Consider the following 25,241-nt stretch of genomic DNA (forward strand, 5'->3'; position numbering starts at 1 on the left):
GGAGGAGCCTTGTACATGGCAGGTATTTCCAGAACCTGCCACAGAGGCTGCACAGAGGAGACTCTTGGGATGCACGTATGCTGGGAGGACTGCTGCCTGGCAGTCTCTAGCTTCAAGGAGGCAGAAGCCCCCGGCCCAATGAGGGCATGGCAGTCAAAGCAAACGGAACATGTTGGGAGAAGCAATCAGAGAGACTTCCAAGAGGAGGTGGTACTTGAGCTGAGCCTGGGAGGAGTCCAGCTGTCAAGGGTGTGAGAGAAGGGGTGTGATGAGAGCATAGAAAGTGGTGCTGCTTGGTCGCTGAGAATCAATGTGGCTGGAGTCAGGCAGGGACGTGGAAAGATGAACGGAAAGGTGGGTGGGGTGGTTAGGGTGACTGCAGGTCATGCAAGACCTCGAAGGCCATAGGAGCAGGTTCTACCTGGTTCTGCCAGCAGAGGAGAGCCTGAGGCTTGGGAGGGGAGAGTGACCAGAGCCTCTCTGTGTTATCGGCTTTGGGATGCAGCTGTCATAATGTGGTCACCTGTCTGTATGTTTACTCAATGTGTGCTGGGCCCACTGGCTTTGTTCTTCATAACCCAAGGGCCTCGAAGGGTGCCTGGCACACAGTAAGTGTTCAGAAAACAGATCCTTGATAAATAAATGAACCAAGCTCCAATACTTTGGCCACTTGATGCGAAGAGTCGACTCATTGGAAAAGACCCTGATGCTGGGAGTGATTGAGGGCAGGAGAAGGGGACGACAGAGGATGAGATGGTTGTACAGCATTGTCAACTCAAGGGACACGAGTTTGAGCAAACTCCAGGGAGATACTGAAGGACAGGGAAGCCTGGCATGCTGCAGTCCATGGGGTTGAAAGGAGTTGGACATGACTGAGCGACTGAACAACAGCAAGTAAATGGGGCCTAGGTGTGGAAAGGATGGAGATTTTCGTCAGAAGTTTGCGTTTTCAGTCTACTCTCGCATAGAGGAAACAGGACTGGAGGCCCCTCGAAGAAGTTCGGCAGTGGTCTGTACAGGAGAAACTTGCCTTCAGCAGGAAGACAGCGAACGTCATCCTGGCTAAAATTAAAACCTAGCAAGGCTCTTTTCAGCTTCCCTTTGGCTCAGCGGTAAAAAATCCTCCTGTCAATGCAGGAGCCGAGGGTTTGATCCCTGGGTTGGGAAGATCCCCTGGAGAAGGAAATGGCAACCCACTCCAGTGTTCTTACCTGGGAAATCCCATGGACAGAGGAGCTGGTGGGCTACAGTCTATGGAGATGCAAAGAGTCAGACATGAGTTAGAGAACAAACAACAGCAGGGTGCTTTTAGATGCTTAATCTCTAAATAGTAATACTTCTTCTTGGTGCCAAAGCTACTCTGTTTTCTTTGGAAAGATTTGATCTCAGAGCTCACCTCCCTCAGTCCAGAGCTCTTTGCAACAAGCCTTGCTGGTCTTGCCCTCCAGCCCTATGTCCACGATCTTAAAATAAGGCGCTTTCCCTTGCATGAAAGGACTCTGCTGCTGGCATGGGGTTGAGTAAAACCTCTGGGGCTTCTCACTTTTCTGAAAGCAGCCCGGGGCCTCCAGGAACTGTGTTCTCTCTCTGCAGGTGTGTGACCATCATGATGAGCGGACTCACTCCGAGCACCATCAAAACCTTCTACCTGGCTGGCTGCAAGGTGAGAACAACTTGGGCGGGCACGCAGCATCTTGGGGACCCTCAAGAGCACCCAGACTCTGGGATTTCAGCTTCAAGAAATCTCTCTGATGCACCACCTTTTATTTTGCCAAGCGAGCAATTAAAAAAAATAATTTTATCTTTAAAAGAATATTTTAACATCCCCCCAAATAGAAAAGCTTTAATTGGGGAAGAGGGCGGGATAAAGTGCAGCCTTTCTCACCAAAACAGCAGACAACGTTCCAGGACATTCTTGGTGGGACTAAGGGAAATGCATCCCACCTGGGCCTAGTCAGTATGTCAGGGTTGGCAATAAATGATGTAGTCTAACTCTCATTATCAGAGGAGAAAAGTGAGACCCAAGGCCCGTGGAGCTTCCGTGATCAGTCACAGACCTCAGTCCAGAGATTTCGGCATACAAGCCCATGTAACTAGTGGAATTTCAGCATGCAAGCCCACTTAACTAGGTCAGACCACTTAACTAGTTGTATGACCTCAGGTAAGAGCAGGAATGTTGGAACCTCAGATTTTCCATTGGTGAAATAGAATAATGATGAACCAACCTCATAGGGTAGCAGGATGGATTTGAATCAGCCTAGTACAGTGCCTTGAGCATCGCAAACACTCAGAAAATGTTGTCAGTGCTTGTGTTTTGAAGGGGTTTGAGCAAGGCTGCAGCACGGCCCTAAGAGCACGCTTGTTGGACCATCATTTTCCAGCAGAGGGCGCTGAGATATCAGGGATTCCTTTCTACCTTAAAAAAATGTTTTTTTTGCCTGCACCCTCACTAGGGAGGGTGGAATCTTAGTTCCCCAACCAGGGGTCAAACCCACACCCTCTGCAGTGGAAACGCAGACTCACAACCATTGGACCACCAGGGTAAGTCCCAGAGATTCCTTCTTCAACGGGTGTCTCCTGTCTTAAGTACAATGAAGAGCCCCTCACCACCGCCTGTGAGAAATGGATGGGGATGAACTTGGTCCCTCTGCTGGGGACACAGATCCACCTCCGGAAAATCCCCAAGGAGCTGCTCCACAAAGTGCTGAAGTCCCCCAGGTCAGAGCCGGCTCCCAGGAAGGTGCCTCTGGGGTAGGAGGTGGGGCTGGGGCGGGGGGTGGGTAAGGTGGATGCATGGGGTGGGGAGTGCTGAACTCACGCCGCTGCTGGACATGCCCAGTGTGCAGCGCCCCCTCCGTCCCAAATGTCCCGGCCTCCTGGACAGCCCGGCCTCTGGAGGGGCCAAACATGGGTCCTGTGCTCGGGCAGGGGGAAGGATGCTGTTCAGCAGAGTAGGGATCCTTGGGGTGCCTGCTGTTTCACTGTGAAAGTGTTAGCCGCTCAGTCGTGTCCAGCTCTTTGTGACCCCATTGACCACAGCCCGCCAGGCTCCTCTGTCCGTGGGATTTTCCAAGCATGAATGCTGGAGTGAGTAGCCATTCCCTTCTCTAGGGGATCTTCCCAACCCAGGGATGGAACCTGGGTGTCCTGCATTGCAGGCAGATTCTGTCTGTCTCACCCACCCAGTAATGAATTAAGCAATTGCGAAAATAATTTTTTAAGTTCTGTCAATATTAAGACACATGCATCATGGAAAATTTGGAAACTTGGGAAAAGGGGAAAAGAAAAAAAGCTCTCAGCCCTAAATCAGTTCTATCTCTAGCCCTGGCCCCTCCCCTGAGCAGCTCTAGACCCAGGCATCCCATGCCCACATGACCTCTCTGACAGTAAGGCTGAGACCCAATGTCTGGTGCCCTTGTCCTTATGGCACCCCTTACCCAGTTTTCCTCAACCAACTGTCATGCCCTTGGGAGTCCTTCTGGACACCACTTCATCCTCTCCTCAAGAGCAACCCATCTCTGTGGGCCTCTGCGTGGGCACAGAGGCCAAACCTCCAGATCTCCCACCTGGATCAGCACAGGGCCCACTAACCCAGGCTTGTGCCTGCTCTTAACCTTTCCAATCGAATCGCTAACCCAAAGGTCTTTAGCTCTGCCAGTTTGGCTCCTGTCTTATCCACGTGACCACCACAAGGCTTTCCTTAGACTCCAGCCAATGCTTGGACTTTTAGGTTATTTCCAATGTTTCACTGATATAAATAGCACCTTGGTGACATTCTTCGATATATATTTATTTTCATCTCAGATTATTTTCCCACATTGAATTCCTAGAAGTGAAGTTCCTAATTCAAAGGCACTTTAGTTTTTGTTAGTGTTTAAAAATATATTTTACTTGAAAACAGTTTCAAACAAATGAGATAACAAGAATAGTGCAAAGGCTATCTCAGTACCCTTTACCCTGTTTGGTTGTCTCTGCCCTGTTTGCTTTATTATTTGCATCTGTGTGTGCCTATTAGCATGCATTTTTTAATCCTTTGAGGACAAGTTGCCTACATCATGTTCCCTTAACCCTGACTACTTCAATGTTTCATAATAAAGAGGGAATTTTTCTAATATAATCACAAGACAGTTAACAACTTGAGGAAATTTGACACTGATGTAATACCTTAAGGTCTTTTACTCAACACTAACCTTCACAGCATCCTTTTCCCTCCAGTGCAGGATCTGATTAGGACCACATATTAAATAACATGGCCTCGGGAACTCGGGTCCTAATGGCATCCCCAGGCCCTGGGTGGGCTCCTGTGATCATTTTTCCCTGCTGTCCATGGCCTGTCCAGAAGCGTGTGCTCTCCACCCTCCATGGAGCAAAGGTTGTGCAACCCTTGAAGAAAAGATAAACAGGGCAGCCCTTAGACTTTTCGTAACACTGTCCCTCCCTTGGAAAGTCTGAGCTGTCCCTCCCCCACTGGTAGCATTTAACCAAGAAAGGGGAAAAAATGTCTGACCACAGCCAGCATGGTAGCAGTGGCATAGGCCCTAGAAAACGCTGGCTGGGCAGGAAAAGAGGTCAAGAACATTACGTGTCAAGTGTCTAGACTCACAGGTCTGGGGAGACATGACTGATGTGGAAACTGGGTCCTGCTCCTCTGGCCCCTCCCCAGGAGATGGCTGTCAGCACCGACGGTGCCAGGCTCTCCGGGCAGAGGCTGGGGCAGGGGAGCCTGCATGACCTCGGGCATACCATTAGCTTGTGTGTCCTGGAAGGACCACACTCTCAGCTCCCAGACCTCGTGCTTACATCTTGTCTTCCCAGGTGAACTCTCCCGCCTGGTTGCTGTCCTTAAAGCTGGGCATCCTTAAAGCTGATGTCCCGCCTTAAAGCTGGAGGAGGGAGGTGGGGAACAGAAGGTCAGAAAGAGGGGCCCAGGCCACAGTGCCCGGGGGCATGGTTAGAAATTTACCTGGCTCAGGCTTCTCATCTGAGTGTCTGGTGGGCTTGGCACCACAGCCCACACCTGGTTAAGAAGAGACCTTTGGGCAAGTTAACTTTTACCGAGCGCTTCTGGGTGTCTGCTGTGCTGTGTGCACCGGCCCTTTTAGTCCCCACAACCCTATGCAGTAGGTACGATCATTGTCCCTAAGATAGGAGGGAGAATAAAAGGCAGGGCTGGAGCTCGGGGCTCCAGGCTCCAAGGTCCAGGCTCCCAGCCTCATGGCTGCACCGTCTCCTCATGTGTAGCAGAAGCCAGATTTCCCAACAACCAGAGCTCAGCGAGATCTGGACTGTCCTGGGAAGTCACATGGCCCCAGAGCAGCTGTGGAGAGGCCAGCCCGGGGTCAGGGGTGGAGAGTCTCTTGGCCTCACTTAGCGTAGGCTGTGGCCCATCCCCGGCTTGTGGTCGTGGTGTTTGGGTTGGAAACAACATCCATCTCAGCAGATGTTCCAGCTTCGAGGCTATTCACCTTTCCCAAAGTCCCTTTGACCTCATCTTCCTTTGGGTTTTCTTTCCATCTTGTAAATGGCCTTCAGTAAAATGCACACGCTTTTCCTGGCCTCCCGGGCCTCTGGTTTTCAGTTAATTTTCTTAGAGGTCATCATTCAGTGACCCTGTTTCACTCACTCTAATATTATGGACGCTTCGTTCCAAGTCCTGTTTTTCTGGAAGCCAATCTCCGTGTCGACTTAGGAGGGTGGAGAATTCAGAGGGTTATCTATCTAGTTCTAGCTGCACGAAAGGCTGCCCTGCAACCAGGGGGAATGTGTCTTCCTCGCTGACTTCCTGTCTATGATACAAGGAGTCCCAAGGGTTCAGGAATTCCCTGAAAACAGCCACTCCGTCCTCTATAGCGTCTGCAGCACCAATGGGCTTCCCTCTCAAATGTAGTATTTCCCAAAGCTATTCATTGGAAGGACTGATGCTGAAGCTGAAGCTCCAATATTTTGGCCACCTGATGCGAAAACCTGACTCATTAGAAAAGACCCTGATGCTGGGAGAGACTGAGGGCAGGAGGAGAAGGGGACGACAGAGGATGAGATGGCTGGATGGCATCACCGACTCAATGGACATGAGTTTGAGCAAGCTCCAGGACATAGTGAAGGACAGGGCAGCCTGGTGTGCTGCAGTTCATGGGGTTGCGAGAAGCTGGACACAGCTGCGTGACTGAACAACAACGCTTCTCTGGCTGATAACACCACCACCTACCAGTTATGAAGCACTGGGTTGTATGGAATACTCTGAGTGGGCAATCAGGTCTCATTCCTACAGCAGCCCCTCTGGGGAGTGTTCCTTGTGGTTTTCCCCTGCAGAATGGAGATCACAGGAAAGGATTGCTCCCCCCATGCAAAATGAGAGTTGAAATTTGAACCCAGGTCCGAGTGTGGCCTCAGCTCCCATGGTTATTATCAGTCCACTGAGGTGGTCTGCTCCAAACCTTCTTGTTCCTTATTGATGGCCAGACACATGGATGGTCATATGGTCATATTTTTTGTTATAAAAAAACTTACAAAAGAAGGAGGATGATACAAAATACAACTGGATCCATCTCCTCAAATGAACACATGGTAAAATTTTGTCGTAAATTAAGAAATAAAACATCCAACAAGGCAGAAGTCACCTTCCCCAGCCCTGCCTCCACCTCACAGCCTTAGTATTCATCTTTCCTCTTGTCTTCCTCCCCTCCCTAAAGTCAACCAAGCCACTGTTGTGGATTTGTGTGCCTCCAACCCATGAGATTTCATGCTTGCTACATATATGGACATGCAAAAATTATGCACAATATGGTTTTGCAAAGGTTTAAATTTCTCATAGTGATTGTGACATTCTGCTGCTATTCATGAACCTCATGTGGCTCATTCTCTCCATGTTGATATTTATGTACGTAATCAGCGTGTTTAATTTTAGTTGTTGTGCAGGGCTCCAGTGGATGAACAGACAGCAGTCTTTTCGTTCCCTTTCTAATGTCTTTCTGTTTGGTTTGACTTCCTGTTCTGTGAAGACAGTCAGTGCTGCACTGGACAACCTCAGTCATATTTCCCTGGTCACTTGGACGCGGCTTTCTCTGTGGCCTGTATTTAGAAAGAGACCTTTATTGTTTATACATAGTTCTCTCACACACAAAACATAGAGGACAGTGTCTCGTTAAAGGCATTTTTACACCCATTACACCCCAGGGGCCACATGTGAGCCCCTGTAAACGCATGTAGAGCAGCCCAGATATCTGCCTGTGTTGGAGGGAAGTTTAGGATCTCCATGGGTTCTGTCTTGATTCAGATCATCAGCACTCTCATGTCAGTGAAAGTATGTTTGAATGTCCTAGGTGTGGTTATTTCCTGCAGGAACCAATATTTTAGGGTGATGCTTGGATTTCATCCTAGTGTAAACGCAACTCATGCTTGGGTTTCCCAGGTGGCTCAGTAGTAAAGAATCTGCCTGCCTGTGCAGAAGACACAGGTCTGATCCCTGGGTCGGGAAGATCCCCTGGAGGAGGAAACGGCAGCCCACTTCAGTATTCTTGCCTGGGAAATCCCACGGACAGAGGAACCCGGTGGGCTAAAGTCCGTGGGGCCACTAAAGAGTTGGGCACAACTCGGTGACTAAACAACAACTGATAACTTGGCGTAAAAACCGAGGACTTTATTTCGACAATTAGCCTTCATCGGGAAAGTGAAACTAGGGTCCTTATCCGTGGAGCTCTTGATTACTCCCCTCGTGTTGGTAAACTCCTCTTTAGTAAGATCTCAAAGAACCTTCTGGGTCTGGGGACCTCAAGCATGGGTTCTGCAACAGAAGATGCATAGCTCCCCAGCCCAGCGGTGGTTGAAGTCCTGCAGAGTTCTTTTTGAGAACCTAGTTCCAGGAGGTTCTGTGAGCGCTCCCCTCCTGCCTCTCCATTATTGCCCAGACAGTGACAAATTTGGTCCTGTCTGGCCACAGTCAAAACCGGTGTATCTGTAGGTGCCTAGAAACAAAGAATAGGAAAGAGACCATTCTACCACATCCAGAAATAGTACAAGAGGTGGGAAAGTGACATTCCCGTTGCCCTTGGAGTCATGATTGAGCTTGGCTTCCACCCACCATGACTGCTGAAGTGGTGGGTGAAGAGGCTATGATATATTTTGAAGCCAGGGTGCATCTCCACGGTCAGAGACAGAAAATATCAATGGGTTTAAAAAACATTGCAATGACTCCTTGGAGAACCAAGTTGTCAGAGGCTATGAGGGGAGCTGTTTGGGAAGCATTCTTTACAGAGCTGACTTCATGGACAGCAGCATCCTCTCCTCCCCTTCCCTTATTTCATGATTTATTCTTTTTTCTGTGCGTGGTGCTGCACAGCATGTGGGATCTTAGCTCCCCAATCAGGGATCAAACCCACAGTCCCTGCATTGGAAGCACAGAGTCTTAACCACTGGACCACCAGGGAAGTCCCCCTTGTTTCTTATTGAGATGCCTTGCGCTGCTGCAGGCACACTGTGGGCTCTGGAGCCAGGATCCAGCCCCACCACCGAGGAGTTGGAGCTGCTGTCCTCTGAGCCCATTACTGTGTCCAGGAACTGTGCTAGGCAAGCTGTATGTGTAGTCAGCTCAATGTGTGTGTGTGTGTGTGTTAGTTGCTCAGTTGTGTCTGACTCTTCACAGCCCCATGGACTGTAGCCTGCCAGGCTCCTCTGTCCATGGGATTTTCCAGGTAAGAATACTGGAGTGGGTTGCCATTCCCTTTTCCAGACGACCTTCCTGATCTTCCGGATCAAACCCTAGTCTTCTGCCTTGCAGCCAAATTCTCTACCATCTGAGCCACCAGGGAAGCCCAGAGCCACCAGGGAAGCCCAGTCAGCTCAACAATGGTCCCCCAAAGATGTCGACATCCCAGCCCCTGGAACCTGTGAATACGCTGAGTTGCACGGCAAAGGGGAATCAAGTTTGCAGATGAGACTAAAGTGGCACTAGGATGACCCTGAGATGGGGCGGTTACCCTGGGTTTTCCAGGTGGCCCTAATGGAATCACCGGACTCTTCAGTGTGGGAGAGGGAGGAGGAAGAGCCAGAACCAAAGGGAGATTTGAAGATGCTTTGCTGCTGGCTGGAAGATGAAGGAAGGTGCCACAAGCCAAGGCGTGCGGGTGGCCTCTAGGAGCTGGAAAAGGCAAAGAAATGATTCTCCCCTAGAACCTCAGGGAGGAGCATGGCCACGCCCACACCCTGATCATAACCCAATAAGGTTCAGTTTGTACTTAGGGATCCTGGAACGAAAGACTGAAGGCCAAAGGCGGAGGGGGCAACAGAGGATGAGATGGTTAGATAGCATGGCCGACTCAATGGATATGAATTTGAGCAAACTCCCGGAGATACTGAAGGACAGGGGACATGTTGCCGTCCATGGGGTCACAGAGTCAGAAAGGACTTAGTGATCGAACAACAGCAGCAACAAATTTGTGTTGTTTTAAGCCACTTGGCTTGTGGCAATTTATTATGGCAATGACAGGAGACTCATGCAGCTTGTCACCCCGCGCATTCTTCATAGTACAGTCAGTCTCCTCCAAACTTCAGGTTTCGAGCTTTCAAAGACGCGAATCTGCATTCGCACATGTCCAGTCATGTAAGTTAGCTCACATGCCTGGCATACATTGTCACATGCGTGCACCCTCTGCAAGCAATTGTGTTTTTGTGTACTTTGCAGTACTGTACATGGTACGGTATCTTTACTTCAAATCTAGGATGTCTGGAAACTAGCATAAAAGCAGTGGTAAATAGCTGATTGTGTTAGTTGGGTACCTAGGCTAAGTTTATGGGAAAGTGTGAAAGTGTTGGTCGCTCAGTCGTGTCCGACTCTTTCTGACCCCATAGACTGTAGCCCGCCTGGTAGGCTCCTCTGCCCATGGAGTTTTCTTGGCAAGAATACTGGAGTGGGTTGCCATTCCCTTCTCCAGGGGATCTTCCCGATGCAGGGATCGAAAGTTTGTTGGACTTAGGAACGAATTGGACTTCTGAGCTCGCTCTCAGAAAGAATTTTGTGTGTGTAGGGGACTTACTGTGGAGAAGGAAATGGCAACCCACTCCAGTGTTCTTGCCTGGAGAATCCCAGGGATGGCAGAGCCTCATGGGCTGCCATCTATGGGGTCGCACAGAGTCGGACACGACGGAAGTGACTTAGCAGCAGCAGCAGGGGACTTACTGTATCCTCTCAGCTGTAATCGCTACATCACAGATGAGCGAGTTGCAGCTGCAGGGCCGGAAAGCAGCCTGCAAGAGATTCCACAGCTAACTTGGGGCAGAACTGACCCCTGCCCAGGTCTGACCTCAGAACTGTGTGACTCTGGACAAGTTATTCCTCAGTTGGGCCCGGGATTGGAATATGACCAACGAGGCATTCACCTTGGGTGCAAAATTTAAGGGACACCAAAAACCTTCAGCCATTGAGATAAAGTATATCTTAGTGCCATATTTTACAGCGAAAATTAACATGATGAACAAAACATTAAATTTTTAAATAAACAGGGTTAGTCTCAATAATATCCACATCTATAAAGTATGAAAGTGAAAGTGTTAGTCACTCAGTCGTGTCCAACTCTTTGTGACCCCATGGACTGTAGCCCACCAGGCTCCTCTGTCCATGGAATTCTCCAGGCAGGAATACTGGGGTGGGTCGTCATGCCTTTCTCCAGGGGATCTTCCCAACCCAGGGATCGAACCTGGGTCTCCTGCACTGCAGGCAGATTCTTTACCATCTGAGCCACCAGGGAAGCCGCCTCTGTAAAAGTAAGAAATATTTCCCAACTTCGCAGGGTTACTGGGTGGAATTTAACAAAGGGACGTGTGGAACACCCTGAGAGCACTCCTGGCAGGGGCTCATTCAGTGATGGCCGTGATTTCCCAGTGCACAGCAGGTGCGTGAACGCTCAGGTTGGCTGAAGGTCGAGTCCCAGCCATGCCAGTTTCCAGCTGAGTGACCAGAGACTTGGGATCTCTCTGTGAGTCCACACGCAGACTCAGGGTGGTGTCGCCTCCTTCCTGGACTCACTCGAAACCTTTCATTTGCATATGCACAGCATGGTTTTTGCTCCTCAATTGACTTCTCAATCTTTTGTTTTGGCCAGGTTGTTTACTTTCAGTGAGTTTCACCTTCTGAAAACACTCCTTTTGTGGGTCTACTTGCAACTGAACAGCAATACTCAGACGTTTCCGATGCACGAAACCGTGTTGATGTTTTTTAGCAGGTAACGTATACCTTAGTGTTGATTGACGAATTGTGCGCACGCCGTTTTTTTGTTCGTAATACAATGGAGGAAGTGTTAGTGATACTAGTTTTCACAGTATCATTCAGAGGGCTTGCAATGCAGTTTTCTTATGGAATCTAAGATCATGGGATAACTTTGCACCACTAGATTACTTTAAAAGGCGTATAATAGGGGTTATGAGACCGTCATGTGCGTCTGTGCCATGACTGTGACAGTCACGTGTTCTATGTCCAGTAAAAGACATGATACAAAAGGTACTTTTATTTCCCCTCAGGAAAATTGCCATTCTGTATTGGCCTTGAGTTTTTCATACTTAAAATATACCTAAATCAGACCAGAGCATTCTGGTTTATGTTTCACTAGATAGTAGCATTCCGAATGTTCTAGACAGATGAAAAAGCATTTGAACTTAAAAAGACTTCCTAGCATTAGTCTAGTCTCTTAGACTCTCTAAGCTTATAAATCCTAAAAATTATATATCTCAACATTTCAGTGAAAAATGACAATTACAGAAAGAGAGGATGTAGGTATACATATAAAGGATTCCCTTTGCTGTACTGCAGAAGCTAACAGAACATTGTAAAACAACTATACTCTGATAATTTTACTATACTCCAATAATTTTACTATACCCCAATTAATTTTAAAAATAAATAAATAACTATTACAGGGTAAGGATGGGCACCATTAAATATGCTTACTAAATGCAGCAATTCTGATCAGCACTTTCTATTTGTAATCTCATTTAATCTACATTGTACTTGGGGCTGGTTTTATTATTCCCATTTTACAGATGAGGAAACTGAGGGGGAGATGAGTATCTTGTCAGAGATCATACGAGTGATAAGGGATAGAGCCTGACTTGAACCCAGACTTGCCAAATGCCACTAAACCTCGCTTCCCCTTCCTGGAATGAGAGGGTTCCTCTCTTGTGCACACTGCAGTTGGTTCAGTAGTGAATCCCTGGATCTGGTATTTAGAATAATAATAATAATAATTCTGTGGCTGCCGCTAGGCTCAGTGTTGTTAATAGCCAGTTACTTCTAAAATTGCCTTGCAGTGCATCTTCTTCCCCTGCCCTGTCCTTCTCTGCCTGTGTTTTCTATCTGTTCAGCCCGTTAGCAATGTCAGCTTGGACAGAATGGGGCCTGGGAACAGACTGGGGGTGAAAGTGAAAACAGTCACCTGTTTTGCCTCTCTTCGTTGCTGTTTAGTCCCTCAGGTGTGTCCAACTCTTTGTGCCCTGTGGACTATAGCCCTCCAGGCTCCTCTGTCCATGGGATTTCCCAGGCAAGAATACTGTAGTGGGCTTCCATTTCCTTCTCCAGGGAATCTTCCTGGATCAGGGATTAAGCCCACGTCTCCTGCCTTGGCAGGCAGATTCTTTACCACTGAGCCACCTAGGGAAACCCATTGTGTCTTTTTAGCCTCTAGTATTAAAAGACGCTTACTCCTTGGAAGGAAAGTTATGACCAACCTAGATAGCATATTAAAAAGCAGAGACATTACTTTGCCAACAAAGGTCCATCTAGTCAAGGCTATGGTTTTTCCCGTGGTCATGTATGGATGTGAGAGTTGGACTGTGAAGAAAGCTGAATGATCGCCGAAGAATTGATGCTTTTGAACTGTGGTGCTGGAGAAGACTCTTGAGAGTCCCTTGGACTGCAAGGAGATCCAACCAGTCCATTCTGGAGGAGATCAATCCTGGGTGTTCATTGGAAGGACTGATGCTAAAGCTGAAACTCCAATACTTTGGCCACCTTATGCGACGAGTTGACTCACTGGAAAAGACTCTGATGCTAGGAAGGATTGGGGGTGGAAGGAGAAGGAGACGACAGAGAATGAGATGGCTGGATGGCATCACCGACTCAATGGACATGAGTTTGAGTGAACTCTGGGAGTTGGTGATGGACAGGGAAGCCTGGCGTGCTGTGATTCATGGGGTCGCAGAGAGTAGGACACGACTGAGCGACTGAACTGAACTGAACTGAAGACCTTGTAAATACTCTTGTATCACTGAAGCTGGTGGCTGAGTGTGGTGGTCCTATGGGTAAAGACAGCGTCAGGAGGATCTACCCTAGATGGACTGTCTCACCTTCGTGGGCAGGCTTACCTTCTGTTCCCCACATCAGCAGCGATGGGGGCTTCCAAGCAAGATAAGATGTGTTCAAGGAAATCAGGAGATTCCTTTCCTTTTGCACAAGTGCATTTAGCAGACAAACACACCTTCCACATATTCATCAGCACATTGACCTGTGTAAGCCAAGTTTCGTTGGCCTTGTTCCGAAGTAGTTAATCCTTTCCTAGAACATCTGCACTACGTCAACTACAGAGCCCGTTTTTTCCTGTCTCGTTATCGGGGGAGAGCGATATTCACTGCCAGAATGATACGTCCTCGCTTAGCTTCTGTATAATTTGCTTTGAACTCGAATGTCTTAAATCCACACCCCCCCAACTCTTTTAATAGCCCAAGAGGCACTTTTTCCAGTGAGTCATGCACACCAGGAAAAGTCACTACTTGGCACCAGGTTAGCTCTCCTACTGGAAACGTCTAGAACTGGGAGATAGGAAATGAGCTAGAATGTGGGTGATTCATTTCAAGTGTTTTTTACTGGGAGAGGAACAAGTGGAAGTGAGGGAGCTGAGGCGTGTGGCCCTGAAAGTGAGGATTCTGCTGCTGCTGCTCAGTCGCCTCAGTCGTGTCCGACTCTGTGCGACCCCACAGACAGCAGCCCACCAGGCTCCCCCGTCCCTGGGGTTCTCCAGGCAAGAACACTGGAGTGGGTTGCCATTTCCTTCTCAATGCATGAAAGTGAAAAGTGAAAATGAAGTCGCTCAGTCGTGTCTGACTCTTCGCGACCCCATGGACTGCAGCCCACCAGGCTCCTCCGTCCGTGGGATTCTCCAGGCAAGAGTGCTGGAGTGGGGTGCCTTGGGCCTACCTAAACTGGGGTCTCAAAGCTTCCTCCTGCCTGGGGGTGGGTCTTACCATCATAGCTTCTCCATTCCTCCTGAATCCACAGTGATTCCATTTTGATCCTGGACCTCAGCCCTCTGCAGTGTGCATTTCTCTGAGGCCCCTGAGCCTGCAGGGACTTCTTGTTGGAAACAGTCCACGTGTTTGGCCTTGCTGCCCAACCTGAGAGGTCGGGACGGTATCTTCCACCCGGCGCTGTATTCTCTGACTGCAGGGTGGGAGCGAGTCCTGCCAGCCTGCCCTTGTCCCGCATCCCTTCTTCCCTCAGTCCCTCCCCTTCCTTCCGGCAAGCTTGGCGTCCCCTTGGGAGAAAAGATGAGACAGCCTGGACCTCTGGTGGTCACCCAGGCTCCCCCGCAACTTGGAGGCCTGTGACCCATTTTTAGGACTGTGGGTGGCTCGCCTCCCATCCTAGCTCACTCCCCAGCCTCAGAAAGGCAGTGCCCACAGGTGCTCCCCAGTCAGTGGCTTCACCTCCCAAATGCGTGTCCTGGCTGTTCACTGGAAGGACTGATGCTGAAGCTGAAGCTCCAATACTTTGGCCACCTGATGTGAAGAGCTGACTCACTGGAAAAGACCCTGATGCTGGGAAAGATTGAAGGCAGGAGGAGAAGGGGATGACAGAGGATGAGATAGGTGGATGGCATCACAGACTTGATGGACATGAGTTTGAGTAAACTCCGGGAGTTGGTGATGGACAGGGAGGCCTGGCATGCTGCAGTCCCTGGGGTCGCAAAGAGTCAGACAGAACTGAGGGACTGAACTGAGTCCTCAGGCTCCTTAGCCAAGGAGTCAGCAGGATCAAGGGATTGCCCTCCCCAGCACCCCAACTCCAGCCAGCTGTGCTTCCTCTTCTCTGTCCATCCATGGAGGGGACCCCATGGGAGCTTCACCCACTGGTTCCTTATGAACAGTTTGGTGGGCCCATGTGTTCTGCCTCCCTGATCACGTCATAAGCAGCTTGGAGGGAGGGTTACGGAACACCATGCTGAGCATGTAACAGCTTAGGGAATGATAAGATTCCATCAAATATTCATCAGAGAAGTGGGTCTTACTGTGCCAGTGCTGGACTCAGAACAGCATGTCTGCTGCAACTCAAAATAGGAGGGGTGGCTGATAAATCTCCTTATTTATTTATTTATGTATTTAAGCCACACCTTGCAGCGTGTAAGAACTCAGTTCCCCGACCAGGGATGGAACCCGCGCCCCTTGCAATGGATGAGAGCTGAGTCTTAACCCCCGGAATGCTAGGCAAGTCCCTCCATCTTTATTGATGAGTAGGGCCTGTTTGGTGGACTAGACTAGGAAGAGTTCTAAGGCTTTCCTGAGGCTCAGCAAGAAATAAGGTCTCACCAGGTTGGTGATGCCGACCTAGGATGTGAGCAGGCACTGGCGGTGCCCAGGCTCTGTGTTGGCCTGAGGATCCTCAGGGCTGAGCTTCAGAGCTGCTGGCCTGAGAGCTCGGGCTTCAAGAAGACACCTCTGCTCCCAGGGTGGAGGAGGGAGCCTGCAGGAAGCCATGGTCACCCAGGGCCAGAATTGAGTCACCAAGAGAGCTGAAATCCGCAGTCCAGTGAAGACAGATGGAACAGCTAGGCCGGAAGTTTCCATGGCCGCTGATGGGGACATGCCAGGATCATTGACAGGGAGGGCAGAGGAGCAGAGCTTGGGAGACAGTACACAGGCCTGGGAATGAGAACCAAGGAAGTTGGCTCTTTGGTTGCATTTTTCAAGTTGCATCTGGTGTTGAAATTATTTACATAACAGAGTGGTTTAGGAGAGAGGTCAGAGTGGACCTTCACAGGACGGGGACCTCCACAGGACGGGGACCTCCACAGCGGGCCTTTCATAACATGACAGCAGCAGGACTAGCTGCCTGAATGTCAGACCAGCCAGGAGTCAGGCTGAGCTGCAGCTCGGGGTTCCAGCTGGGCCAGCGGTGGCCCAGCATCCAGAAAGGAGGGTTTGGAGTAGCAACTGAGCCAAATAGAACAGACACTCCTTTGCTCATCTGTCTTGGCAGTGTCTTGAGCTAGGAGGGAAGGTGTTTGAGTAGCTAACTCCTTCGGCACCACTGTGCCTGCAAACAAAGATGTATGTCCAAGTGTTTCTTACTCACTTGTGTTGTTTTATTCATCTATTATTTTTTCATTCATTCAACAGAATTATTGGACATTTTCTCTATGCCAGGGGCACCAGTGGCAGCTCAGAGGGTAAAGAATCTGCCTGCAGTGCAGGAGACCTGAGTTCATTTTCTGGATCCGTAAGATCCCCTGGAGAAGGGAATGGCTACCCGCTCCAGCATTCTTGCCTGGAGAATTCCATGGACAGAGGAGCCTGGTGGGCTACAGTCCATGTGGTCACAAAGAGTCAGACACAACCGAGCGATTAACACTAATGGGGACACCAGTGGAAAGTTAAAGGGGCAATTTATTTGCCCATCACCATGTTTAAGAACATCTTCAAGCTTATTTTCATTTTTCTCTAAGTACATCAGTATAGAAAGGGAACATGCATGTGTGTACACTTGTATGCACACACACACGCACACACACACACGCGCACAGGCACACAGCTCAGCACCCGCAGCCTGTTTTCCTGGCAGTAGTTAATTTAGAAAAACAAATAGGCTGTCCAGAATTAAATTTAACATTTCCTTGTAAGAAAAACAAAGAATGTAAGCAAAACCGTTGCGTTCATTGGTCCATGGAGGAAAAGTCATCATTTCATTCCACTTAGCAGTCTCAGAAGTCCAGGGGAGCTGTAAAGACTCATCCATGGGAAAAGTGCCAGAGGCAAATTTTCCACTTTTTTTAAAAGTACATTTTTCATCAAAATATAAAACATACAGCAAAGTTCACAGACCTTAAGTGAACAGCTCAGTTAATTTCCGCAAAGTGCACACACCTGTTTAGTTACTCACTCATTCCCACTTTTGCAACCCCACGATCTGTAGCCCACCAGGCCCCTCTGTCCATGGGATTCTCCAAGCAAGAATACTGGAGTGGGTTGCCATGTCCTCCTCCAGGGGATCTTCCTGACCCAAGGATCGAACCCATGTCTCCTCCATTGCAGGTGAATTCTTTACTGTATGAGCCACCAGGGAAGCCCATAATCAGGACCCAGACCAAGAAACAGAACTTGACCAGCCCCCTAATGTGTCTTATCTCGGTCACTACCTCTCTCACACCAAGGTAAACAATATCCTGCTTTCTTTTACTAGGAGGTTGTCTTGGCTGCTTTTGAATTTTATATAAATAGAATCTTAGAGCATAGACTTTTCATGTCTGGCTTCTTTTACTCAATAGTATGTCTGTAAAATCTATTCAGGGATGAATGGCCAGGGAGGGTGGGGGCTTACTTTTGCAAAGTAGTGGTGGAGCTGGGTGGACCTGGGGTGCCTAGATCTTCAGGCACATCCTTTGACTTTGAGATCTTAGAGTTAAGGGCAAGTCATGAACAGACTTGTTATCCTTGTCTTTAGCTGCTTTATTAATCCCTAAATGGGTCCCTCGCAGACACTGCAAGGGTGGATTCCAGCAACCTCACCAGAAAGAGGTCATTGAAAGCAGTCAGTGAAGTCAGTTTCCACCCAGTCCCAAATATTAGATTTCCCTGACCTCTGCAGTTAAGTCTTCTTCCTAGTGAAAGTAAAAGTGTGAGTCGCTCAGTCGTGTCCAACTCTTTGTGACCCCATGGACTGTAGCCTCTGTCCATAGATTTCTCCAGGCAATTCCCTTCTCCAGGGGATCTTCCCAAGCCAGGTCTCCTGTGTTGCAGGCAGATTCTTTACCTTCTGAGCCACCAGAGAAGCTCCTCCTCCTTCCCATGTCCTGTCCAAATCTGACCCAGTTTTTACAGAGCTTCAGGACGCCTCCTGGAAGTCTTCCTGGATCTCACCTGCGCATTGGACAGATTCCTTCTGTGAGTTTCTTGCAGAGAGAACAAGAGCTTGTGCTGGCTGTGTATGTGCACCCTGGTCTGACAAACCCAGCAGCACCTTCTCACATATACCTCTCGAGAGGAGCCTCCCAGGAGAGTCACCCAGCCGTGCCCTGTATCACCAGTGGCCCAGCCCTCAGGCATCTGGAATGAAAGACACAATAATGCTGGGTGCCAGGTCAGGCAGAAGCCATGCATCTCCTGTGATTAATGCATGGCATTTGCAGGTGTAACCATGCAGTGTTCATAAAACTGGGCAACCCTGGTGTGAAACTCAGCTCTCTTTACTGGAACATTCGTTTTGAAGTATTCCATGAGTCATGGACATGAAGGTGGTTAAGTTGTTCTCTCTCAGACTCTCTCCTTTAAGCCCTATGCGGGAGGTTCATATATTTCAAGTCAGGATTTCTTATGACCTGACTTTTGCATTTCTTGGTTTGATTTCTTCTCTGACTCTGACCATATGGCTCCCATCCCCCTTAGCTTGGCTTCCAGGAAACTGAATCTCTTTTCTTTTCAAGGTCAATGCTAAATATCATCGATTCCTGTTCCTTACTACCTTTGCACTTCCTTCACCTGGCTTCTTGGCTTTGCACCCAAATTGTGCGTGCCTGCTCCGTCACTCAGTCGTGCCTGGCTCTTTGCAACCCCAATGGACTGTAGCCCGCCAGGCTTCTCTGTCCATGGGATTTCTCAGTCAAGAAAGAATACTGGAGTGGGTTGCTATTTTCTACTGCAGGGGATCTTCCCAGCCCAGGGATCAAACCTGCGTCTGTTGCATTCCCAGGCAGATGGTTCACCACTACGCCTGGGAAGTGGGAAGCGAAGCTACCTGGGAAGCCCTTCTACTCAAAATGGGTGAACCCCAAACGTCCTCTTCAGGCATAAGAGTGGAGACTTCGGAGAACACAAGGAGTATGTGTCTGAATGCAGGAGGCCCTTGCAAACGGTGGTTAGAATCATTATTAGACAACATTTCGAGTCTCAGTTCTGCCTTTGGGCAAAGGTCAGGACCATCTTCATCTTCCTAGTCAAGATGACATTGACTCTTCTCGATAAATGGCCAATAGGACTTGGCCTGACAAATAAGCATGGCAACAACAGACAGAACCCCATGAGGATTTAGGAAAATTGGCACAGAACAGCCTGGTCTGTGCCTGCACGTGTGTGTGATGTGGATGTACGTGTGTGCACACACATGCACTGGGCTGGAACTGCATTCCTAGAAGGACTTACGGGTAAGCGGAGGGGTGGGATGGTAGGACTGAGGCCGGCGGGTCGGCAAGGACCAGTTCATTCATTCATCCAGTTAATTCACTTAACAGTATTGCAAGCTGGCAGAGAGCCAGACGCTGTAGAGGGTACTGTGAATCTGAGTAAACAGAACAGATGAAAATCCCCATCGTCACGGAGCTGACAGTCCAGGAAGCAGTGCAAACACATTCCATAAATGAGGTGCGTGCTGAAAGGTGTCAGCCCCGAGCCTGAGCCCCGCTGCTGCTGTTTACTGACTGGAGGTTAACAATACTCCCGCCTCAGTCTGACGCAGGTTCATTCTGACTCAAAGCAGAGGCCCAGTGCGGCACTTGGCAGGACGCCCTGAATGGCAGTGACATTTGGTGGGTGATGGTGGTGCTGGAGGCATTCAGAACTGTTGTTTCTTCACCACACTTTGGTGTCAGGAGCTGAGGGGACCATTTCCTGCTTCTTGGGTTTCAGAAGGCGTCCAGGTCTTCTGCACCGAGTCACCTTTTGTAAAAAGTCCCTTTCCCTTGTCTTGTATTTTCGCCCCCGAGTCTGTCATGTATTTCAAACTCCAGTTTAAAATATGAAATATTCAAACATTTCTCGTAGAGACGAAGTAATTTTTAACACCAATTTTTTTATTGAGGTAAAAAGTACATAGCATCATAAAATGACCACTTTACCCATTTTTCTGTGTGCATCTCAGGGGCATTACGTTCATTCTCACTGTCGTACAACGGTTCCCATCATCCTTCTCCTGAACTTGTTCTTTCTAAACTGAAATTCCATACACATAAAGCAGTAAATCCCCATTCCTCTCCCTTCGCCCTTGGCAACTAGTGTTCTATCTCTATCTGTGAATTTTACAGTTTAGGAACCTCATCCGCTTCCTAGTTTGACTCAGTGGTAAAGAATCCGCTTGCCAAGCAGGAGACACGGGTTCGAACCCTGCGCCAGGAAGATCCCCTGGAGAAGCAAATGGCAACCCACTCCAGTATTCTTGCCTGGAGAATCCCATGGACAGAGGAACTTGGTGGGCTACAGTCCATGGGGTCGCAAAGAGTCTGACACAACTTAGCATTTAAACAACAGCAGGACCCTCATATAAGTGGAGTCATACAGTATTTGTCCTTTTGTGTCCGGCTTACTTCACTTAGCGTAATGTCTTCAAGTTTCATCTGTGCTGTAGCATGAGTCAGAATTTTAGAGTGTGCATTTAAAAGGCTAAAATCTGAAGTGCTGGGCTAATGGGGCTCTGAGTCTGAAGGGTAAATGATTCTAACTGATGGCAGGATGGAGGAAGGGAGAAGGTCATGGCTGACAGCAGCTCCAAAGTGACAGCCTGCGCTGGTCTGATGGAGACTTTTCCTCGGCGCTGTCTTTCAGGAGGTCAGAAGGAGGGATTTGTCCCCAGTGCCTTGTGAGCAGAACCCAGAGCTGACCTGAGTGTATCTTCCAGTATCAAGGATCTATGAACCATCCTCCCTAAGGGGTTCATGCTCCAAGGGTTTCCAATGACCTTTAAGAGTCAGACACCATAGCCTGAAGCTTTTCTCAGAAACGTTAGTCAGTGGGTGCTCAGTGGCTCAGTCGTGTCCGACTCTTTTCAACCCCATGGACTGTAGCCCACCAGGCTCCTCTGTCCATGGAATTCTCCAGGCAAGAATACTAGAGTGGGTTGCCATGCCTTAAGTAACCCCAAAGTGTCTGTACAGACAGAGCTCAGCCCAAGGGGAAGCCAGGCCGACCTTTGAGTCCACCAAACAGCCATGCGAAGGGACTCTGACTCCACAGCCAGCTTCCCCACTTTATGTGACATAAAGGGACTGATGAGTGTGCTCATCCTTGGCCTAGAAAATCCAGATGCCACCCCCGCCCCACCCTGACCAGTGGAATTGAGTTAGATTGATATGCTCGGGCTGGCTCCAGGAGTGTCAACAGAGTCCCGGCTCTGCCGTGGTCCACCCCCTTGGCTCTAGGGGCAAGATTACGCCCATTGATTCGAGGGGTTGGACCACACCACTCAGATGTTTGGGGAATATAGAGAATTAGCAGCTGAAGCCACTGTTTACTTCCTTTGAGGTGGCCTGGAGCTCTGTTGAGTTAGAGGGTGGCAGTTTTGGACAGCAAGGAGATCAAACCAGTCAGTCTTAAAAGATATCAACCCTGAATATTCATTGGAAGGATAATGCTGAAGCTGAAGCTCCAGTACTTTGGCCACCTGATTTGAAGAGGTGACTTATTGGAAAAGACCCTGATGCTGGGAAAGATCGAAAGCAGGAGGAGAAGGGGATGTCAAAGGACAAGATGGTTGGATAGCATCACTGACTCTATGGATATGAGTTTAAGCAAACTCCGGGAGGTGGTGAAAGACAGGGAAGCCTGGTGTGCTGCCGTTCGTGGGGTCACAAAGAGTCAGACACGACCAAGCAACTGAACAATAAGTGATAATGAATGCCACCAAAAACCTGATCCTGCATTTGACCGGCTCTAGTCCAGGTCTCTTTCCCTGGGAGGAGGAGACGATGGTGGTAATTGGGAGGACCAGAGTACCACTGGGACCAGCAGCTGTGCCCAGCACTTCACAAGAACTGTCACCTCCACTTCTCCTAGGGAAGTACATGTGACTATTGTCCCCCCGGACGGAGAAGGAGATGGAAGCCTGGGGAGGTGGGATCCCATGGCTGATGGCTGGCTGCCCCAGGCCTGGAACCTGGTCTGTCTGACTCCAGGGCCCGAGCTCAGGGACCTCAAGCGTGGCTGGGCAGTGGATGAGCTGACTTGTGACCTGGCTGAGTCAGCCACCATCAGTGCTACTTCCTGTGACCCAAAGGGGCCTGTCTCAACAAAACCCTTCCAGAGTCCTCTCGGGGAGGAGGTCTGTCCGTAGAGGTCCTGGCTGATGGTTGTTAGGTCTGAGTGCCTCTTGTGGGCAGCCTCGGGTCCCTCCTGACCCTCCCAGCATCCTTCCCACAAGCTGTGGAGTTGGCATCTGGGGACTTCTGAGCTGGAGGGGAAATCTGTCTTCTAGGCGGTCCTCTCCCTTCTGGGCTGAGACCATATTAATCTGCAGCTCCAGCAAGTTCGGTCTTCTCCCGGGCTGCTCTAGGTTGGGGGAGCCCTTGCTGAGAGTACAGGCTTATTCCTCAGAGCACTAAGCTGGACTGGGGGCTGTGCCATCAGCCCTTTCTTCCCTCCTTGATGCCTGAACCTGCCATGATGCCGCCCAGCTTCTCCTTCCATTAAATGGTAAGAGAGAGGCAGAGAAGGAAGTGGCGTTCAGATCAGAAAAAGGAGGTAAGCAAGAGGTTTTGGTTCAGCTACAAGGTCCGTGTTTCTCAGAGTACTGGCATGGCCCCCACTAGCCCAGTTCTTACTGCCCTGGGTAACGGAGGGCTGGTTCTAGGGTCAATAGCCCTGCACTCCTGGAAGTATCAGCCTTCCTTTATTTATGCCTGGTCCATCCACTCCAGAGATAGGTCCCCAGTGCTTGCATGCTAAGCTGCTTCAGTTGTGTCCAGCTCTGTGCAACCCTATGGACTGTAGCCTGCCAGGTTCCTCTGTCCTTGGGATTCTCCAGGCAAGAAAATCGTGAAGTGGTTTGTCATCCCCTCCTCCAGGGAATCTTCCTGACCCCGGGATCGAACCCTATGTCCCTTATGTCTCCTGCATTGGTGGGCAGGTTCATTACCGCTATCGCCACCTGGGAAGCCCAGGTCCCCAGTGGATTCTAATAATCATTGAATTTCCATTCACTCACTCGTCTTCGTGCTCCATCCCCTCTCCCAATGCCTCAGCAGCCCTGATCTTCTCTCCTGGGACCACTGCCATGAAGAGAAGATGGAGAGCCCCAGTAATTCCCAGATCTTGTGAAAACGAATGGTCCCCAGGCAAGGCGGTGGGCACCCCCAGCAGAGGCGGGACACGGAGCCAATGGAGCGTTCAGTCTGGCTGGGACAGGGTGTGATTTGGACACCACTCCTGATTCATGGAAAAATATATTAAAAGTGCCCTTGGCTGGTCTCATACAGGAACTGACTTGAGGGAACGGCTACGTTTCCAAAGGGACTTGGAAATTATCCCTTGTTGTCCCCATTGGTCAAAAGTGACTATTTTACAAAGCAAGTTGTTTCAAAACAGGAGTGGATGTGTGTACGTGTCTTCTCAAGGTGAGTGTGTCTCAGCCCAGCCCTGACGTCAGCCACGTGTGGAAATTAACCGAGTTTAGTATTAACAGTGTCGCAGAGCTGATCCCGGAACCAGCTGCTAAAACGAGTTACCCACTCACCTGACCTTGCCTTTTAATTCTGCCAGAAAGTGCTTCTTTAAAAACAATTTTATTTAGTTTTGACTGTGCTGGGTCTTCATTGCTGCCTGGGCTTTTCAACTAGGGGCTTCTCACTGCAATGGTTTCTCTTGTTGTAGAGCACGGGATCCAGGGCATTCAGGCTTTGGTAGCTGTGGCTCCTGGGCTCTAGAGCAGCTCAACATTTGTGGCACACGGGTTTAGTTGCTCCATGGCACGTGAGATCTTCCAGAATCAGGGACAGAACCCGTGTCTTTGGTGTCTCCCGCATTGACAGGTGGATTCTTTACCACTGAGCCACCAGGGAAGTCCCAGAAAGTGTTCTTGAAATGCCTCAACTACCCTTTGGCCAGTTATTCAAAGGGCAGCATGTGTATAGGAAGAATCAGCAGCTATGGCTTCAAGTCCTGGCTGAGTCGTTGTTTTATCCTCTGTAAAATGGTATTGGTCCTGTCTGCCCCCTTGAGAAGCTTGTGAGACTCAAGTGAGAAAATGTATCTTGAAACCCTCTGTACAGTCTCATGTGTTCCATCATCATTTAATAAGTGTTTGTCAGGCACCCGCCTTGGGGTACACAGAGGGATATAAGCCTTTTGTCTTGTTACAACCTCAGTGGCAGCCGCCCTCTGCTTCCGCACTCCCCATCCATCCAAGTGGGAACCAGGCACCATCTGCCTCTGGTGGGTGGACTCACTTAGCCTCTGATGTGACTTTCATGAGCCCCAGCCTATTCCAGGAAGGAGGGTTCTGAAAGCCTTTTATCCTCTTTGCACCTCTGCTAAGCTTCCCCAAGAACTGTTCCTTTCTGGACCGGGATGTGGGACAGAATTTGATCCCGCTCTTCCTTTGCCTGCGTCTGCACAGCATCACCAAAGGTAAGTCCTTCCCGTGGGAGGGCGTCCAGGGGAGGCTGTTGGCTACCCCGCCCCTCAGCACTCCCAGAGAAGCCTGCCAGCCGTTTCCAAAAGAATCAGCCGAGATCGAGATCTGGCTCTATCACTTCCGAGGTGTGTGATTTGGGGAAAGTCACTTAGCCACCTGGTCTCAGTTTCCTTGTCTGTAAAATGGGGATAATCAGAGCTTCTGTGAAACATGACGATGGATGGAAGGGACTCAGTGATTGTGAAAGTGCACTCAGCACCCAGGACTGGGTTGTTGCCAACAAACCAAGTGCCCGGCCTCTTAGTGCAGCAGCCCCTTTGGGTCATTCCCTTGCTCGGTGGGTTGGCAGAAAACTGTGGGTCTGTGCTCCAGGCTAGAGTTTCCTCATCCTTATGCTCTGGGCCCAAGGCAAGGCAGCTGTGACTTGGAAAAAGAGGGAACTCTTGGGGAGTGTGTTTGGGGCAGCCCAGATGGCCACTCGGTGAGGTTTTTGCATCTGAAAGGACATTGGAGAACTTTTTCAAAGCCATCCAGATTGAATGAGTAGCTCTAAACCCAATAAATGGTTGATGGAGCCCAGATAGATTTGTCCAAAAACACTTGTTTATCAGATCTCAACCCTTCCTCCTGGGCAGGATTGTGGGCAGGGGGGTGG

The 25,241-nt window shown here is 49.5% G+C and overlaps 1 protein-coding gene across 2 annotated transcripts in view; it reads left to right on the forward strand.

Annotated features, from left to right (window-relative positions):
* BTBD16 (BTB domain containing 16) overlaps window positions 1-25,241 on the forward strand; it is a 53,221-nt gene that overhangs the window by 19,693 nt on the left and 8,287 nt on the right. For both annotated transcript variants that reach the window (XM_088842541.1, XM_055424487.2), the window contains exons 7-10: window positions 1,594-1,663; window positions 2,588-2,718; window positions 11,094-11,213; window positions 24,488-24,579. In XM_088842541.1, the coding sequence (XP_088698667.1) occupies window positions 1,594-1,663; window positions 2,588-2,718; window positions 11,094-11,213; window positions 24,488-24,579 (413 nt within the window). The remainder of the gene's footprint in view (window positions 1-1,593; window positions 1,664-2,587; window positions 2,719-11,093; window positions 11,214-24,487; window positions 24,580-25,241) is intronic.

Source organism: Moschus berezovskii, chromosome 12 (genome assembly GCF_049115385.1).
Source record: "Moschus berezovskii isolate FMDL1 chromosome 12, NW_MosBer_1.0, whole genome shotgun sequence".
Taxonomy (NCBI): domain Eukaryota; kingdom Metazoa; phylum Chordata; class Mammalia; order Artiodactyla; family Moschidae; genus Moschus; species Moschus berezovskii.